General features: G+C 37.4%; 1 protein-coding gene across 6 annotated transcripts in view; it reads left to right on the forward strand.

Annotated features, from left to right (window-relative positions):
• The window catches only part of NTRK2 (neurotrophic receptor tyrosine kinase 2), a 200087-nt gene that overhangs the window by 33752 nt on the left and 148892 nt on the right, over window positions 1-17443 (forward strand). For all 6 annotated transcript variants that reach the window (XM_040089248.2, XM_040089246.1, XM_040089252.2 and 3 more), the window contains exons 6-8: window positions 8436-8572; window positions 11479-11611; window positions 13134-13433. In XM_040089248.2, the coding sequence (XP_039945182.1) occupies window positions 8436-8572; window positions 11479-11611; window positions 13134-13433 (570 nt within the window). The remainder of the gene's footprint in view (window positions 1-8435; window positions 8573-11478; window positions 11612-13133; window positions 13434-17443) is intronic.

The following is a 17443-nucleotide window of genomic DNA, read 5'->3' on the forward strand; positions in this document are numbered from 1 at the left end:
GGGTTTCACTGTTGCCCTCAAGTTGAGTTAAAATTTTCCAGACTTAAAAGAATTTTCTGGCTTTTAAGTGGAAATAACAAAAAAATTGCGGAGTTTTAAAAGACAACAGGAATCTCATTTTCAAAGATGCATATATAAGTTTCTTCCAAACGCACAACATTTATCTGTTTGTGAATCAAGTATCGACATTCATACAGATGTTTAGACATGACCATCTATGTAAATCAGGGATTGTGTATGGTGATAGTTGAGCCACATGTGGCATATGTGAATGTCTCATATTAAAAAAACAAACAAAAAAAACCTCTTGATTTTTGTTTGATAATTCTGATTCAAGTTCTGCTTTAATGTCAACAAAGGAGATTAGTAATACAAGGTAGATAAGAAATAGAAAGAAGTAAAGCATTATCCAAGGGAAAGAGGTGTCTCTGAACTCATGACATTGTGCAGGTTTACAGAGGTACTCTCTGTGCCTGACTTTACACACCTGTGCAAGTGTGGAGTACTGATCTGCTAAGGAGAACAGCTCTGACTCTTTTCTGGTGGTATTCTTACTTTGCTCTGTCTAGGTGAAGACTGATGACTAGATAACTCAATCCTGAAGTCTGAAGAAAGTGCTGTTTTCTTTCTTTCTTTTTCCCTTTCTTCAAGGCATTCCTTCAGTAATATACTTGGCATATGATATACTTGGTACCAAAAGTGAAGCCCATAATTTTACCTTTTTATATTGTTCTCTGAAAATGTTCCTGTTTCTGGATCATGTTTATCATGTTGCAACGTTAGGCAGGTCAGCATTATTTTGAGTATTTTCTGTACACACATGAAATTCTGTGGATAATCATACATGAATTGCAACTACATTTACATCACTTAGTGAATAAGAATTTGTTAGAAGTTTGTATAAGCTGGTCTGGGCCTCATTCGCTTACACTTCAAAGGCTGTTTAACTCTCAGTTCATCTGTTAAGCTTGTGGCTGAAGTATTCAGCCCAGTGGCCCTACCTGCTTTTATTTTCTTTTGAAAACTATTATGGATCAACTGAAGCTTAAATTCCATGATAAAACAATTTCTCCAGATGTAATTTAATTTCCTTAGCTATTCAGAAAACATGGTTGGATAACTTCATGATACTGCTAGCAAGGGAGTTGTTGATAAGGTTGATAGCTTCCATAAAAATGCTTCATCTCAAAATTCATGCAGACAGTATTTTTATTATTACTGGGGACCAGGTAATAATATGCAAGATCCTATTTTATTCAACAGCTTCCTATGAGAATCCAGACTGCATTTAGGGGTATTAAAAGAAAGGTGTTGGGAAGAAGTTAAGGAAGTGTAAGTCCTTTGTCTGGTTTGAAACAGCAGCAGCAACCTTCAGAGCTTCTGTAGAGGTTGACTGCAGATGACAACTGTGTGTCCAGATGAATTTGTGTGGGTGCACACCTGTTGGTGGTTTTTGGCTGCCCTGCGTTCATGATGGTATTTGAAGCCCTGGATGGTGTGACAGTTCTGTGGAGACAGTGCTTGTTGCTGTGGTTGTGAGGATGAGTTAGCAAGTGTTGTGGTCTTTGCCATGGCGTGACCTGGCTCTATGTAAAGAAGTTTGCTTCTAGTGAAAATTTCAGTTAAGTATGGAGTGTTTAAATATGGAGTGTTTAAAGGCAAAGTAATAGTGCATTTGATCTGGGAAAGCATACTTCAAAATAGACTCATCATCTCCTGATAGAGACTGTACTTGTTTAATTGTTTTCTGTAAAAGTTCCCAGTTGAAAGTGGCAATCAGGCATGCCATGAGAGGAGGCAGATTTTATTTAGTATTCGAAAATATTTGAGTGGCTCAGTGAGCTGCCGTATCTTTCATTCTGCCTCCTAATGGAAATACATTCTGCCAGACGTGTGCAAAGTACCATTGGTACATTTGGTCATTGTGAAAAACACCCATCAGTATTTGCTGTGCCACATGGCAAGCCTGTGTCTATTCAGTGGTGATTCAGTGCTTTATTTAGTGGCTATATATTCCCCTGAAGATTTGAAGAAATTTTGATCTAGGACAGTTTTTTTAAATATACGTTCACACACAGTGGGCAGAGTATGGAAATCTGGGGAAATGGGTCATATTCCCAGATTAATTTTCATCTAAGATTAATGCTTTTACTTTCCGTTTTAACCCATTGGAAAATTGCAGTTTTGTTGTTCTTGATGGCAAAATCCTAGTGAAGCGATGAAGAATAGTGCATGGTGATTAGTATCATGAAATGAAGACTGGAGAGTAAAGGGATCTTAGAACTTCAGAAAGAGAATGGAGATGGGGATCTTTGTGCTCCAGAAGATAAATGAAAGAAGAGAATTTGTTTTAAATGTTCTTTATTTCTGCTAATTCTGTATATTGTTTGCCTAATATATTTTCTTAATCTTCATTGAATATGTTTGTGCTTGTCATCTTGTTACAACTTCTCTGAGATTTCTGCAATTTTCTATGTACTGAGAATTTTGATTCTGTGGTCGTGATACAACAGGAAATGGAAACAATTGCTTGTGTTTCTTTCATTCATGCTTTGCTTGTAAGTTTTTGGGGTATCCTTTTTAAAGTCCTTTGAAGATGTAGCCAGGCTGGAAATCTGCTCAGAGCTTGTTTGCTCCAGGCTTTTGTTAAGTGAAACCCAAGAGGTGAATCACATATCCAGCAGCTCTTAACTTTATAGCTAGAAATACTAGAAAGTTTCTCACTGGTGTTTTTGTTGTTGTTGTTATTGTTTTGGGGGGGGGGAGGTTTTTTTGGTTTGGGTGTTTTTTTTTTGTTTTTGTTTTTTTTTTTTTGGTGTTTTTTTTTTTTTTTTTTTTTTTAAAACCCTTGAAAGCACATAAGAAAAGACCCCTAGAATTTGTAAACCTTACTGCTTTTTCAAACAAGGCACAATTTCATAGAATGACACAAGGAACATTGTATAATCATATCCTGTTTTCTGTACATTGATACAACCAGTTTTGAACCAGTAGGAGCTTTGAAATTTGTGGATCCATATGACAGTTCATGACAAATTGCATTGTCAACCATCCTCTTTTCAGGCTCCAGAGAGTACAAGTAGTGGTTGCTACCAGGTTGTTACTCTGGTGATGTAATAGTTGTACGTTTTATCCCAAGAGTGAAAAAGCCAAACCAGGAGAACCAAGAACCCTAGACTGTATTGGAACCTTATGTGAGGAAAGTAGACTGATTTGAATTACTGTGCCCTATGAATTGCAGTGGATGTTTTATAAATCAGTGGTTCCGATAGGCTACCTTGAATGTTTTGATTTGATAGATGGTTGCTGCCTCAGTATTATTTTAATCATTCTATATCTGAAATATTTATGGATGGTTAAGGATTTCAGGTGAGGATTAAAATTACCTGGTTAAAAATCAGATGCATAAAAAAATTACCATTTTTTTCTTGGTAGCTTCTTGTTTTTGCCACAGAACAAATTGACCTCCAAAAGCATGCCAGGCAAAAAGGAGATGACATGGGCTGCATTGAAAACCGTTTAGTGATCGTCTGTTATGTAACAGTGTGTTAATTGGGTTTATATTGTGTTCCATTTTTATACTGGGGTTTGTAATGTTTTCTTCCCTGTCCCCCTTGGAAACTGTATCACGTGGTTTGTCCCTGCTCGGCCGCGCCCATCCTCCCACACTGGAATGTAACCCAACTCTGTTCCACTCCCACCTTGTCCCTGATGGGGCAGTGGCTTGTCCCTGCCCCTAGGCCTTTTCCCCCGCCCCGGGGAAAAGCCCCGGGACAGCCGAGGGCTTGGGCTCTTTGGCATAAGAACAGGGATGGGGAAGGGGCTAATGGGGCTCTGGGCCAAATAAAGCAATAATTTCACCCCCCCTGGACAAAGAGCAGGCTCTTGCCTTTTGCCATCGACAGTTGTCTGGGTCTCTCTAAAGAATCACCATACTGTTTTGTCTAGACTCCTGGGAGTTTGTTGAAGGGCCAGTAAAAATCAGGGACTTAGTGTGCAAAGAATGGCATAAATGAATGCAATATTGAATTTACAGTATTCTCTCAGGTACTATTTTTTTCATCATGTAATTATATGGTATTACATGTATAATACCATACCTGTGTCTTAGGGTTAGTGAGGCTAACTGACCATATTGAGAGAATTTTTGAAGGTTTTTGAAAAACTGAAAAAAACCTAGAACTGAGCAGGGGAAAGTTGAAGCAGAAAAAGTGAATCTGGTATTAATTTAGTAAAAATTTTCGTAACTGCAGATAGTGAAACTATCTTTGGTGTAATGGTGAATTTGCTGCTTCAGGCTTAAGACCACCTTCTTTTAAATGTTCCTTTAGTATATTAGCTAAAGTTGTTGGTGCTAAGAGTTGAGTTACAGACTAGATATGATCTATTAGATCATATCCTTCCTTTGACCTATAGTGACAGTCTGGCTCTAGGAAGGCCAGTTTAAGTTTTCTCTAGAAAGTAATAAGTAGCAGCATGGAGACTTGGAAAGCCCTCTAGGAATACAGGGACATTCCTTTTCTTAATTTCCATTGACAGTTGTGTAGCCAAATGTAGCAGTAACCTTTGAAAATAGCATCCAAAGTGTTAGTTTTGTGGTTGCTGAAGTCCCAGCTGTGCACAGGGAAGATGTGAGTCATTCCCTAGTGATGCTTGACAGTTTCACTGTCTCATGGCTTCAGGCCATCCTTTCGCGCTAACAACGGTCTGTGAAGGTAAATGCCCCAACCCCCCCAAACCCTACTTTAAGGAGTGTTTGTTTCTCCTGAAGCTTGAGATGATATTTGGAGAGACTCAGCTGACATAAATGAGTTCCTCCTGCTTGTCTCCAGTTCTGTCTAGTTGTGCTGGGGTGAGGGAAGTGGCTGCTTATTCTAATCCACAGCTGTCTATTCCTGGGAATGAAGTGTAATCATGGTGCATATGAGAAAATACATTCTGTATGCAATGAAATCATGTATCTATTATGTAGCAGTGCATAATGGAAACACATGGATTTTAGTGTATGATTTCAACCTATGTTATTCTGTACATTACAGCTTGAAGTCCTCAGTAGCAAGTTCTGTCCTCCTGTTTTTGTAGAGATTGAAAAACTTTGAATGGATGATTGAAAAGAAAAAGGAATTGAAAAACAAAATAGAACAAGGTAGTCTTAAAAAGATCATTCAGGAACTCTCTTTCCTCTGTTCCACCAGAACAGGAGAGTATTCAATAAATTTGAATGTCAGTGAGACATTCCAGAACTCATAAAAGGGAGTGGCTCTTGTATACAGTCTGTATACAATACATTGCTGCAGAAGGTTAAGGCCAAGAATATAGCAAATTTGAAAAATCAGTCAGGTATTAGGGTTATTGCTGATATTCAGAGTTGAAACAGATTATGTTTTGAACATTGTGGCATGGAGTAATCTGTCTGACAGGTACCAGGAAGAAATTTGGGTAAAGATGATGCTATGCCTACCTTGTACATGCCCTTATGCTACAGTCTAATCTTACTATGCCAGCAGTATTCAAAAGTATTTGCATATACTGTCTGATAGTTTGTTAAAACGGCTGTTTACAAAGTCCTTTGAAATCTCCATCAATGAAAGAGATACCTGTCTAAAACACTGTATTTAACCAAATTAACTAGGGAGTAAAGGCAGCATGGTTGGGTATCTCTGTAGTTTTATAAGAGTCCAAGTGTTACTGGCCAGTGTAAATGGTCTCACACTACACTGGGCATACAAACTGAGCATTTGTGTATCTAAGGTCCGTCGTGATTTTTTAACATACAGTTATTTTTCAGTACAGATTTTGCTTCTTAGTGTCATTGCTTTGCTGGTAAAGGCAATCACATCTAGATGAGGCCTTATGTGACTGTCTTGCTTTTCCCAAATAGAGCCACATCTCAGCTGGAGCAGTCTGGATGCCTCTGGAAATAAAAGCAAAATTAGCCTGCAGTTAAAGCACACTATCTCAATATATCTAACCAGAAAAAATTAATTCCAAGACAATTCTTATGTTTTCAACTCATCTTATGACTGGAAAAATGAGTAAAAGAGAACACACACGATAATGTGATTTCTAATCTATTCTATCTCTATAGCTCCATTCCATTCCATTCCATTCCATTTGTACCTTTTTAGATGCAGGAGCCATGCAACTGCTTTTTAGTGTAACTTTATGAACATACAGAATAATAAGCACTGTTATTTTATAGTCTTCTGGCAGAAGGCAGTATGATGTAGCTGATTCCATCTGAGATGTAACACCAACATGACACTTGCAGACTTCTGCAAATAAACAGAACTTGATCTAGTTCTGGGTGAGAACCAGATCCAGTACCAGAGGAATTAAACTTAAGTTACTTATCCTATAAATAAACACATTGCAGGAAGAAGTTGCCTCAAAACTTAACAGCTATCTAAAGGAGAGATCTCAGGAACAAAAGTTGTTTTAATTTTTGCTTGCATGAGAGGTTTCACTAAATGACGTGTTAGTAGGAACTGTGCCATTTTGCACAATGAAATGCTAATCTGTCATGTAGACCTTCTCCCAAGTGTTAAGAGGAGTGAGGACCTTTATTCTCCTTGCACATTCAGGTCTGGCAAGAGTAATTGAAACAGTATTTACAGGTGATGTGGAAGTGTAACTTTATTAAACAAATTATCTCATTACTTCTCCCCTTGTTCCTTAACTAGCATATTTAATATCCAAATGTTCCCTAAGATTAGTTTTATTTCCTGCTTAGCTAGTTGACAGACACTGGTGAGATCTGAATTCACAGCAGGCTAGACCAGATGGCTACCTTCTCTAACAGATTACCGCATCAAAGTCTCCAGCTCTGTCTCAATAAACTTCAACACATGATTTATACAGTGAACATAATACAAGAAATCCATGATGCCTATAATTGGAATCATATCCACACTACTTAAAACACTGTGAGAATTGCCTAAGTAGTTATTGTGTACTTGTGCTGATCTTCAAATCATATTAGGCAGGAAAGTGTTGTCTGGAAAACTATTCATCTTCTTTTCTGTATTGCTTCCACTCAGTTATTTTTTATTGAACTAATTTAAGGGAGGTTTCCAATACATCTAGCTTCTACTGAACTTCCAGCAAACCTGTGAATTTGTTCACAGTGATTTGATGGTTATTTGTTTGTTTTAGATCTTTTACATAAAGAAAAAATGTCTCTGCCAATATTCTATACCATCAAGTCTGTGATGAAACTGCTGTACACTCAACTAAAAAACATAACCAAAGAGAGCTGTTGCTTCAGAAAAAGAAGAGTCATTGCAAAATTATGCATAAATATCCTGTACAGCAGATAAGCTTGATTATTTGAGATGATAAATTGCAAGCAAAATTTGCCTGGAACAGTTGATGCGAAATGCCTCATAAAGGAGACCAAGACTCTTTACAGAGTGCAGCAGCTTCAAATGATGACCTAGTATCTTTTAAAAAAGATGTTATTTCTGGAATGGTGCATAATTACTACATAAATAAGTACAAAATGTGAGTTCCTCTGTGCCTGAAATCCACTGATATTGCTTGTATTATTTTTGAGTGGGTAATTTTATAATTCTTTGTGGTTTTGTAAACATTCAGCATAAATTTGCTCTCTGGGAAGTTCCCATTGCTTTGGGTGCCTTAGAATGACACACAGAGTGATTTATAGCCCTGTAAGATGGAGGGGGAGTCCTAATTCTTGTAAAACCTGGTCGTATTTCCTGATGAGTGCTATCATCTCACTGCTGCTCTGCTTTCCTGAGGACAGTAGAAGAATCAGCTGTGGTGCCTTGAGTAGAGCTCTGTGCAATTGCTAACCCTCTCTTCTGTCCTTTCCCTTCTTTAGTTCAATCTGTTAAGTTCTCTGTTTTCCTCCCTTTGAGCTTAAGACAAAGGTTTTGCCCTGCTCTCTCTGAGCTATGTCTCTGTATGAAAGAGAGGGCTGCATTCTCCTGTGGGATACCAGAAGCTAATGGCATTTTTCTGTTAGTGTTGCAGAGAACAGTGGAAATACCACAGCATCAGTGGAACGTAGAGGTTGCATTGTAGCTGTTATAAAGAGAGAGATATAGTTTGAGTTTTAAGGAGTAAAGGAGGAGGGGTTTTTTTAAATTTTGAAGCAAAAACCTGAAGTTAAGATAATGTCTGTTTGTGCACCTGACATATATTCCTATAAAATTATCTAGTTAATGTATTTCCCCATGCAGTTATCTTTTCTTAGGATCTGAAGCAGAGGAGGTGCAGAAAATACATAGCAGCTAAAAATTGTAGTTTTTTTATTTCCAAAGAGCCGCTTATGCTGCCTGACTGAATAGTACTGACTACAGTGAATACTTGATGTAGTGCTTGCATTTATATGGCTCGTTTAAAGTTGCATGGTGTCTATTCTGTCAAATACAAGTACATGTTGGGTTATTGTGTTGTTGTTTCTATCATAGACTTGCCCTCAGCAAACTTAAGCAATTACAACATCACCGTGGTGGAAGGAAAGAGCATCACGTTGTACTGTGATACTACTGGCGGACCACCACCAAATGTGTCCTGGGTGGTAACTAATCTTGTTTCAAACCATGAGGTAAGGTTTGTGTTCAAGCACGTGACAATTCAGGTGACACCTGCTGAAGAATGGAATGAAGTTTCATGTCCAGCTCTAGTTAACTTTCTATTAAAAGATGAACTAGAGAGTTGATGTTGGGATTACATTTGTCTTCCAGTTACTTTCAATCCAGGATGATTGTGGCAGTGCTTATGGGGAACGGCAAACATTTGTTTCTCAAGATTCTCTTTTGCACTCTGGGTTTGTGGATGTTCACTTGTAAATGAGAGTAATGTAAATTTTTGGAAGTAATGTGAATTGGAATACTGAAAAACAAGAACGTTCTGATTATCAGTGATATATGCCTACTGAGAGACTAAATCAAATCTATGCTGATTGTGAAAAAAACCTTTGCATCTGTAATTTTATTTCTTTTTCATTTCATAATTTGCTGTGCTAGAATTTGGTTGTAAATATTTTGTGGCATGTTTAATTTTTCTTCAACATGCTTAGCAGCAACAACAAGCCTAGAAATTGAAAATTTTACTTGAAAGACTGTCAGGTTGGTTTTGTTCTGGTTTGTTTCTTTTAATGGTGTATGAATATCTTTTCTGGGCTCTTTATATTTCTGGTTTTTCTAGACTGTGTGCTGCTTAAGTCCTTTCTGATAGAAATATTGGAAAAGGAGGGGCATATAAGCAGCTGCTGAACTCATAAATTGCTATTATTTCACCACAGGAAAACCCCATGTTTATTACAATTTTATGGCATTTGCTTTCCTACATTCATGATGGTGTACACTGCCTAAAGCTTCTTGGTCTGTACAAGGTGTGAGAAGTGTACTTCCAAAACTCTTCCTGCAGTGAGGAGGAGACAGGACCTCTTGGGTCTCATAGTTTTCATATTTTCTTTCCAAAGTTCATTATATCAGGCTTGTATAGAATTTAAATAGTCTGTCTTTCATTCCAGCTCTCATAAGTAAGAGCTCTGCAGAGCTCTAGTTGTATTTTTAAAATATTCTCTGATCTGTAAAACTCCCCAAAGGCATTGAGGCATCAGTCGGCATTGAGCACAAGAAATTAAAACAGTTTGGGGAACTTCTGCCAAGTTGTGCTCTTTAAAAATTTTTTTAAAAAAATTAATTATAGGAGCCAACAAATGTGGGATTCTGTTCAAAAAGTGAGATCATCTAATTTTTTTAACCCTCCTATCTTTGAAATGCCATGGTCAATTTGCTTCAAGTTTTCAATGAGTATTCTGTCCTGGCATAACTACATCAAGCTATTGTAGACAGGCTTATAGTGCAGGCTGGCTACAACCTTAGCCATGGAGCACAGCAGTCTTTTCAGAAGCAGAAGAGCACTGAAGTCCTTATTTACCATTCCCAACTATCCTTTTCTAAGAGTGTTGCTTTTGGTTTCTTTTCTTTCACTTCCATATCTCAGTTTCTGCCTTCATTTTCTTCATCTTTTATGCTTCTTTTCACTGTTTTTTCTGACCTGTTTTAAAAGAGAGAATTAGCAAATGTTAAAACTAGGCTCTAGCTCTGCAAAGCTAACCTTAATGTTCTGAGTTTCTGTGTTGATGGATAGTTTGATTGATGTTTAGATTTTTCTTGCTCTAGATTTCAGCCCTGAGCCTGTGTTTCAGCCCCTCTGCTTCTAGTCCAGCTTTGAGGAGTGCTCAGCTCTGAGAGTTGCAAAATAAGAAAATGTGTGAAGGGGTGTTTGCTTTTCCACCTGCCTCCCCTACTGTCACATTGAGATCAAAGGGACATTGAACTCAAGTGGAGCTAGGGTGTCATCTCAAGGTTCAAAATTCTGTTTGGACAGGACTGTATGCAGGAGTGTTCCCACATATTCCTGTTGACTGCCACCTAAAGTTGCTGTGGTTTTACAATTATAGTGGGTTACTTGTTTGGGTTGTCTGTAGCACTGACAGTGTACGTTAACAGAAAGTAACCTCAAAAAGTAGTTTTGAAGATTATCATAATTATTTTTTATTTTTGGAGTGTCCTTTGGTTCCTTTCCAGTTTAACAAAATAGTCTAGCTGTTTTTGAAAAATTCAAGTATGGAAAAAATTATTTGGAGATCATATGAAGGGTTTGATTTATTAACACTGGAGTAATAACTAGCTTTGCTGGTGCTTTTTGTGTGGGGGGTTAATTCAGCCATATTTGCTTAACTGGTGTGACATAGTTGCATAGTCCATATGTTATTTAAGGCTGTAGATAGACACTGACCTTTCTAAGAATCATAAGAATTGAGATTTTTAAGAGTCATCATTCTTACCTTAATTAACTTGTTCTTAAACACATAAAACAGTACTTAGGCAATAGTTTAGGTAGCAGAAGGTATGCAGTTTCTTGTGGAAGGTTTCTTGAGAAAAAAAAAGCTTTCGAGAGAAATTTGGTTAAGAAGGAAATAGAAAACATGTCAAGATACAGTAGGGCTCAGAAAGCAGCAGTGGAAGAGTTGTGAAGAATAAATTTAAAGGAAAGAGAGAAAAGGATGAGTAAAGCAAGGATTTACCAGAATATAGTCAGGAAAAAAAAGTTCTAGAGAACTGGCAGAGGTAGAAATCAGTCATGAAGCAGAAGAGAGGAATGAGCAAGGTTATATGATTAGAGGGAAAAAAAAATTGTGTAGAGTGGATAAAGTGGTAAAAGAATGGCACAGACTGAAAGTGACAGGGCAGAAACATGGTTGAGTGCAATGTTGTAGCAGAACTTTGCAGCTGCCACTGACTCTTACATTTGGTTCTGTAGGTGTTTTATGTCTCTTTCGATAGGACACTAGAATAAGGCTTTCATTATTTGTAGACAGATACAGCTAAAAGGAAAGGAAGATGAAAAGTGCCATTCAGCTGTGGCCAGTAATTCCTTCCCTCTTCTTTTGTTCTTAATCCTGTGGTTGACGTGTAAATGTTTTTCTGATCATTTTAGAGTGACACAAATAAGAACCCTGCCTCTCTCACCATCAAGAACGTTTCATCAATGGACAGTGGACTGGAGATTTCCTGTGTAGCAGAGAACATTGTGGGAGAGGACCAGGCCTCTGCCGAGCTTACAGTATTCTGTACGTATGTGGGCCTCCATACAGACCTGGAGGCCAAACTGCATTGGCAGTAACTGTTTGGGGTAGTTTTTTGGACCTTCAGGCAGTAGAAATTAAAACCCTTAAGGCATGTGAACTATCTACTGCAGTTAATGCTAGCAGTAGCCCAGTCAGCCATTGTTGCATTTATCTTTTTCAGCTCTGTATTCTGCAAAAAAATGTATTTCTGACTGCTTTGTCTTCCATTTAAAAGAATCTGTAAGTAAAGGTCTGAAATCCTGAATACTGAATGTCACTGTCAGTGTGGGCAGGTTTGTAATGGTGTGTATGTCCATGCATACTGCCTTATGCAGTACAAAATATGAATATATCAAAAGGCTGGCAGAATTATATGAGACTACACATTTAAGTTCTTACTACCTAAAACAACAGTTGCTTTGTTCAATGTTTGTATGGCCAGATGTAAACTTATTTGTCACAGCTTTGAATAGTGCAGTCATTTCTCAGGACAAAGGAAGGGAGAAGAGGCATATAGTGTACAGAAACACTTTTTTCGTAGAAAAGCTCCAGGCTGAATTCATTTGACATGAACTATACAGCATGTTTTCTCAAGTCACAACCCTCTGTTTAACTGAAGATGGGAATGGAACACTTCGTAGATGGCAAATTTTGCTCAGCATGTGCTTATGACAGAGTAAACTAGAAAAAACACTATAGATGTAGGTTTGTACATTGAAGTTGGATATGTAATAAGTATGGGGAAGAACATAAACCAGAAGTATTTGAAGATTGTAAATGAGATTCTGAACTTGGCACTGTTATGAGTGATAAAAGGGACTATAACTAGAAGGAATTGGATGTACTTAAGAATAAATTTTAAGGAAAATAATGGGAAAGGTGTTGGAATAATCTCTTGAGGGAAACAGAAGAGGTTTGTAAACTTGAGGCATTTAGCAGGTTTCAACAAGGGTGAAAATATGTGTAGTAGAGAATTATTTCTCCCTGACAGAAGAATCTAGAGAATTAAGTTATCTGTTCTGTCTTTGATTCTGTTAAGAAAATAATCTGTAAATTTGGTTTCCTAGCTGATTGTCTTTCCAGTCGTATTTGCTTTCAGCAGATTTTAAATATTTTCAGTGCTATTGTCTTCCTTCAGCACTCTTTTGCACCATTTTTTCAGCAAAGTAAGGATAAAATGTCTTTGTCCTCCTTCTGAGTGATCCAATAACTGAAGTCCTCACACCTTACACGTTTTAAGTGATTTAACACGTTTTCAGTCTTTGAAACTAGTTTGTTTTATTCCTTTCTAAAGAGCGGCTTCAGTTCAGTTCAGCATAATACTCTAGACAGAGCAGGTATGTTCCTGTGTGAGTATCTTTCAAATAGGTACCATTCCATCTAGTAACATTTGTCATGATGAATGAAAAGTACTCCCATGAAAACTTGGGAGGGAGGGAGGGAGGGAGGGAGGGAGGAAGAGAGGGAAGGGAGGAGGGACATGTTCAGAATATTCTGATGCTCTTCACTCTTTTTTCCAATATAGTTGCACCAAATATCACATTTATTGAGTCTCCGACCCCAGACCACCACTGGTGTATTCCATTCACTGTGAAAGGGAACCCTAAGCCCACATTGCAGTGGTTCTATGAAGGAGCTGTACTGAATGAGTCTGAATACATCTGTACTAAAATACACGTTATCAATCAAAGTGAATACCATGGCTGCCTTCAGCTGGACAATCCTACACACCTGAATAATGGTGCTTATACCTTACTTGCGAAGAATGATTATGGAGAGGATGAAAAACGAGTTGATGCTCATTTCATGTCAGTGCCTGGAGATGGTGAGTGTAGGTTTTGGGGTTTTTTTTAATGCTAACAATTGCAAATTGATGAAAGCGGTGAAATAGTGCTTTTGGCCAGTTTAACTATTTTGGAGGAAGGTTTTTATAGAACTTTTTTTCTCAGAATGAATGTCTTCAATATTACTTGTAAAATAATGTTTTTCTTGAGCATTTTCTTCTTGTTTGTGGCTTCTGAAGAGAGGTCATGCCAGTGCCCTGTAAATCTACCTTTGAGTAACCATACCCCCTGCCAGCCAAGGCTAATGAAAAGTTGCTGTTTCTGAAGTTTTCCCAAGCCTCAGTTCTTATCCTGAAAAGCACTGAGTGCCAGTTGAGCCCCTCTGTAACTTGCTGTACTGCATATGAATGGAACTAGGCAGTGGGATCAAGGATGGGAAGGATGCTTGTATGGCATCTAGAGCCTTGCTGCAAAAGTGATAGTGCTGTCAAGAGAGTTCATGATAATATGTTGTTTCTAGGACACCAGAGGGAACTGGAGAGAAAACTAGTAACCCAGCAGCAGGATGGATGAGGTGTCGGATCTTAACAGGCATTTTGGTGTCCAGTTGCCATTTGTCTAGTGTCTTTGCCCACATTGCTAGGAGTACCAGCATTCAAGATGGTTACAGCTTCAGTTGCTCTAAAGATTCCTTGCCATTTCTAAGTACTATATGGGCAGGCTCAAGGTGGACTGAATTGCAGGGCCTACTGTAAGTGATTGATATTCATGGTGTTTTGATCTTTTCCCACATCTTCCAAACCACACATGAAGTGTCTGTAATAACGGTCACTGTATGTGCAAGCATATTGGAGCATGTGGAAGAAAACTCTGTGTGGACCTTGCACATTTGGAGTAGAAATAGAAGTTGTGGTCTTGTGTAGATAATTTCATAGTCGTACCTCAAAATATAAAACTATGTATCTTTGTCTTTTTGACCACGTGATATAAGTAGTTACCTTTTTGTTTTGAACAGCAGTGCTCTGTTATCTGATGGAAAAAAAAGTGATGAATATTTAAATTATCTTCCTACATCTCAGGCCACAGACCGTAAAAACGTGGTCAGTATTTCATTTTTTCCCTTTCAGCTCAGTTTGCTGTAGGGAGAGATGTCATAGATGTTTTGCTTTCCCATTCTTAGGAGGAGATGAAGAGCTGATAAAACCAGGCTTTATTTACTCCTGCTGTGCTCACTGCTCCTCTCCTCTTTTTTCCCTGGAGTTCTTCCTTAAAGAGACTCATTACAGAAACATGCCATGGTTTCAGCTAATACTGCATTTTACTTCTTCAGGAAAACATTTTACCTCATGGATGTTCTGTGTACAGTGGAAGTTCTCTTACACCATGATTATTTAATACGAACCTGGCTTCATTTTATAGCAGAGTATCAGCTACTTCTAATACATTAGGTGATTTTATAAGTTTTTTGGTCTTTGATCCAAATCCCCTTTCCTGTTCTGTTGTTCCTTGATGCTTCTGCCCACAATAAATAGAACTGTAGTTATCCTCTAATTTAGAAAGAAAACATGATTTATTTTTTCCATGCCTTTTATATTCCTAGACAGTGTAAATCTACTAATATAAACTGTGCTACATTCTTTAAGAGTTTCCCAAGACCTGTAGTGGAGCACAAAAAGCGTATAGAGGAAATAGGCGTATATATAGACAGGATGTAGCTGCATTATAAATTTGTTCATGCATAGTGGATGGCACCAAACCAGTCTTAAAAATTAACAGCTGGAGAGATGGTTTATCTACTTAGCCTCCTCAATATTGTTTTTAGTTTTCTCCAGCAAGAATCATGGAATTGAGGTTTAGGAAATATCACAGCATTGTTGTCTCGTCCTCTGAAGCTCATCTAAAAGCAAATGCATTGTATTACATTTTTCACTCTATACTATTGCTATTTAAAGCACTCTCAGGCTTTTTCAAATCCTTAAAAGGCTTTTTCAGGGCTGTCGTTACTATGTAGTTTCTTCTTTTGGCCCACATATTGTACGCTGAAGCATAAAGATTAAGGCCCACACCCTGGTATTATGTTCATTTTCATGTCTTCATGACTGAATTAAATACCAGTTCTGATGTTTCATGGGGTGGGGTACACTCACTGAGCTTCAGACTCTGATTATTTCCTCACTTCAGCAAATGCTCTGAAGATGGGGGGAAAAAAAAGAAAAAGAAAAAGAAAAAAAAGAAAAAATGAAAAAAAGAAAAAAAAAAAAAAAAAGGAGAGAGAGAGAGAGAAAATTAAAAAATCCCCTCACCTATAATCCATATGCCTACCCAAAGTAAATGTGTATAAGTCTGTAGTATGTTCTACATCAATAGTGTAAGAGTCCACTTTCAGAGTTGGATCAAACATGATGAAGATGCATTTTGCTAAGCTGCTTGTAACTTCAGTATGCTCCTTGAAGAACTGTTTTTCACTGGTCTGAGGATGCAGGCATGAAAGAGAGGAAACCAGGTACCATAGTGGGATTTTGATTGTGCTAATGATACCCAAGTTAATGCTGTAAATTAAGAATTTGTTTTAAATGTGAAGACCTGGAAGAATGAATTTCCTGCTTTACTAGCTGAATTTTTAACTCACTTTAGTCTGCTAAAGTTCTTGGTTTCCAATTCTTGCCGAGAGTGACTTTATTATTTGGGACTAACTACTGTCAACAGTGAGCAAGAAATGGTCATGGTTTATTCTGTTCCCATAGTTGATCCAAAATGGCTAGTGAATGTGGGAGAGATTCTTACCAATAATAGATATTTTGAATTAAGCTTATTCATCTACTAATTCTCTATGTTAAAATTCAGATGAAAGAGTCCAAGTCACACGTATCTTGTCAAAGTAAAAGAATATGCTAAATATGTCTTAGAAATAGCATATCGCTTGTGCATGTTTTTTGCAGAAGTATGTTTTTTGATTGAGTCTTTTGCTGCTGCTTTATTTTGAAATTGCCAAATTTATAAAGAAAGAAGCAAACAATCTGGGTGTAATTGTAGTTTGTAAAGATGAGAGATTGTGTTTGTAAAGATTGAGAATAATTGTAAGTGTGCAAATGGACTGTGGTGAAGTTTAATGTTAAAATAACTTCAACTGATGATTAAGGTGGTATGTTTTTATGTGCTAAATATAAAAAGTAATACTAAACAGAAATTTGGGGGTTATCCACCATATTGATTTTTGTAGCTTTATTTGAAGTGTTTAGTTACCTAAAAGACATTTGAATGGAATGATGACATCTTATTTTATATGTCTGGGAGGAGTTAAGGGTTATACTAACCTTCTTAGTTTACCCCAATTCCAGTGAATAGAAACAAAAATGTTTACATTTAACTCATAAATAAAGGACTGGGAGTTTTTTTGTTGTATGGGGTTTTCTTTCCACTTCAGATTACAGAAGGTGAGTTAGCAGTACTGTTTTTCAGCAGCTGGATGTTCTGCATTTGGAAAATTGAAACCATGAACTTTTGTGGGCAAAAATCTCTGTTCATATTACTTGAGGGTAGATAGTTAGGCTTTCTTCACTGGTTATTTATTTCTGCCGATTGATATCACAGTTCTCATGGGATCTACTGACATGTATCCCTAGATACTGGAATTTCTTCAAGTGCATTTAAAAATAAGCCTAATTTTCTTCTGCCATTCTACAAATAGGTTTCAACTGGTATTTTCAGCACCGGTTCTCGTGCTGTTAACAGTGGTTTTCTGCTCTTAATTCACTGTGGCATTATGCCCATGCAATGCTACTGCTATGGATTTAGTGTGTAGTAAATTTTTATGTAGTGAATTTTTATGGATTTTGCTGTGTAGTAGTATAAAGATAATTATGTTTATTGAAGTTGTATTCATCTTTAGAGATTTTAATTAGTTAATTTTATTTCCAAGCCTGCAAAAACAGAGAGAAAAAATATGGAAGAGATAACTATAGGCCTACTACATAAGCTATGCTAGAAGTACATTATAGATCAAAATGAATGGGTATGTTCAAACATAACACAAGTATCTTGCAAAACATGA

The sequence above is a fragment of the Hirundo rustica genome, chromosome Z (assembly GCF_015227805.2).
Source record: "Hirundo rustica isolate bHirRus1 chromosome Z, bHirRus1.pri.v3, whole genome shotgun sequence".
Taxonomy (NCBI): domain Eukaryota; kingdom Metazoa; phylum Chordata; class Aves; order Passeriformes; family Hirundinidae; genus Hirundo; species Hirundo rustica.